This window comes from Echinops telfairi, unplaced genomic scaffold (assembly GCF_000313985.2).
Source record: "Echinops telfairi isolate 266 unplaced genomic scaffold, ASM31398v2 ScPeMD7_443;HRSCAF=831, whole genome shotgun sequence".
NCBI lineage: Eukaryota > Metazoa > Chordata > Mammalia > Afrosoricida > Tenrecidae > Echinops > Echinops telfairi.
In genome coordinates, this window is record NW_022104341.1 from 47357899 (window position 1) to 47359790 (window position 1892).

A 1892-nucleotide genomic window follows, 5' to 3' on the forward strand; every position below is an offset into this window, starting at 1 on the left:
TGTGATTGGCTGCTGTGCTGACATAGCCTAGCTCTCTCTATAAATAGAGGAAGATCTGGCAGCAGACTAGACTTGAAGGACTGCTAGTCTCTCACAACTCTCTCTCACGGGAGTGAGTTGAATTGAGCCATTTGTAGTGCTTTATAATTTAACCATTCATTTCTTGTATTATGTATTTACCTGTATATGATTTAAGAGTTCATTTCTTGTTATAAATCTAATTATCTTTATAAATAAATATATTATCAGCAATTTGGTTTTATCTCTCTAAAGAACCCTAACACACCTGTTATGACACAGTATATACATGTAGATTAAAATAGAGAAATAACATTCCTGTTTTCATCTTTAAATGTGAACTAAAACAGCAGTTACAGATACTCACAGATATTAGTGGTTCCTTAGTCATCCTCCCCAAATATTTCTTTTGCTGTTCATTATTCCCCGCAATAATTACAGGCATTTGCTACCAAAGAAAATTAAAGAAAAGCAAGATATTTCAGTAAATATGTAAGTTCAGAGATGCTATAATTCAACACAAAAGAAGCAATATTTTTTCCCCAATGGGTCCTTTATTCTGCCTCTAAGATCCAGGGTTAAGCGTGTGGAAATAAATGTGATAATTTAAGTACATTTATAACATTTCCAATTATATGTAGGTCTTGGTAATAAAATATATTACAATTTGCTATACTAAATTATTCTAATAAAGAAATTTAAGGTGAGTGACATGGTATATGAAAATAGCAGGCGTCATAAATTGCTTGGTAATTTCATAACTGCCACAATGGCCACAAATCATCCCAATCTTTCTCCTGAATGGTGACTTTGGGCCTTGCCCTAATCTAAGAATTAACACTGAAGCAGCAGCCAAAGTGTCTCCTCAAGGACAGAGAGGGCTCGAAGAACTGGAGACAACAGGACCAGAATGACAGAGCTTTGGAGTCAGAACTCCAGGCATTATTGAATAATCTTGTGCTCCTTTGGAAAGAAAATGGGTTCTACCAATTATTATATTTGATATCAATTTATCAGCAATAGAAAAAATAAACATATGAATGTTGAGCATGACTGACAATAAATCAATCAGAACTTAAAAATGGAAAAAGAAAAAAATTCATACAGTAAAAGATATTTGGCAATAAAGATTAGCAAGGCCAAAATAAATAAAAATGTAGAGAAAGCTTTCTTCCTTTTAAAAAAAATATTTTTAGTTGATTTCTTTAAATTCCAAAAGGTCAGAAGGATCGTGAGGCTCCGCTTTCAGTCCGTATTCATACTGAAAATCAAGATCAAGCGAGCTTTCGCCCTTCTTCTCCAAGAGAAGCTTCTGTCCTCCCTGAGCTCGCCTTAGGAGAAAGCTTTTATACCGATGGCTGAGTGGAGGAAAAAACATTTTCATTATACCTTGCTATTTGTATTTTTCAGTAAAAATCTTCAACTTCTATGTAAGGTAACAAGATTAAAAAAAAAAAAGGTCCCACAGTGAGACACAATAAACTTTCATAAACATTCATATTTATGTATTCCCTTCCAACCTAATCTAGTAGTAACTATATCTGGTTAACAGTTCAGTTAGGCAATAATTTTTCTAAGTTAACTTACCCCCAAAGAATTTGCTTCAATGGCAGTCTGAATCCCAGTACATCCATACGCTAATTCTTCAGTAATTAAACAAGCATCAAAAGTTCCAAGCCCAAGGCCTCCTACAATATTAAAATGCTTTACGAGAGGTCTACTACAACAGATGCTACAACGCTACTGAAGTACAGGTGAACCGTTTTATTACTGTCAATATTCAATCCAAGCAAATTTGTAAAAAGAGTATCAATAACACAAGAAACTACAAAAACGTGTTATGGCTAGCATAATAGCAAAGTATGCTTGTCTAA

General features: G+C 33.9%; 1 protein-coding gene across 1 annotated transcript in view; it reads right to left on the bottom strand.

The window, feature by feature from the left end:
- ACADM (acyl-CoA dehydrogenase medium chain) overlaps positions 1-1892 on the bottom strand; it is a 45221-nt gene that overhangs the window by 30248 nt on the left and 13081 nt on the right. The window contains exons 5-6 of the mRNA XM_004699325.4: positions 1606-1706; positions 386-466 (exon numbers count right to left, since the gene is read on the bottom strand). Of these exons, the coding sequence (XP_004699382.2) occupies positions 386-466; positions 1606-1706 (182 nt within the window). The remainder of the gene's footprint in view (positions 1-385; positions 467-1605; positions 1707-1892) is intronic.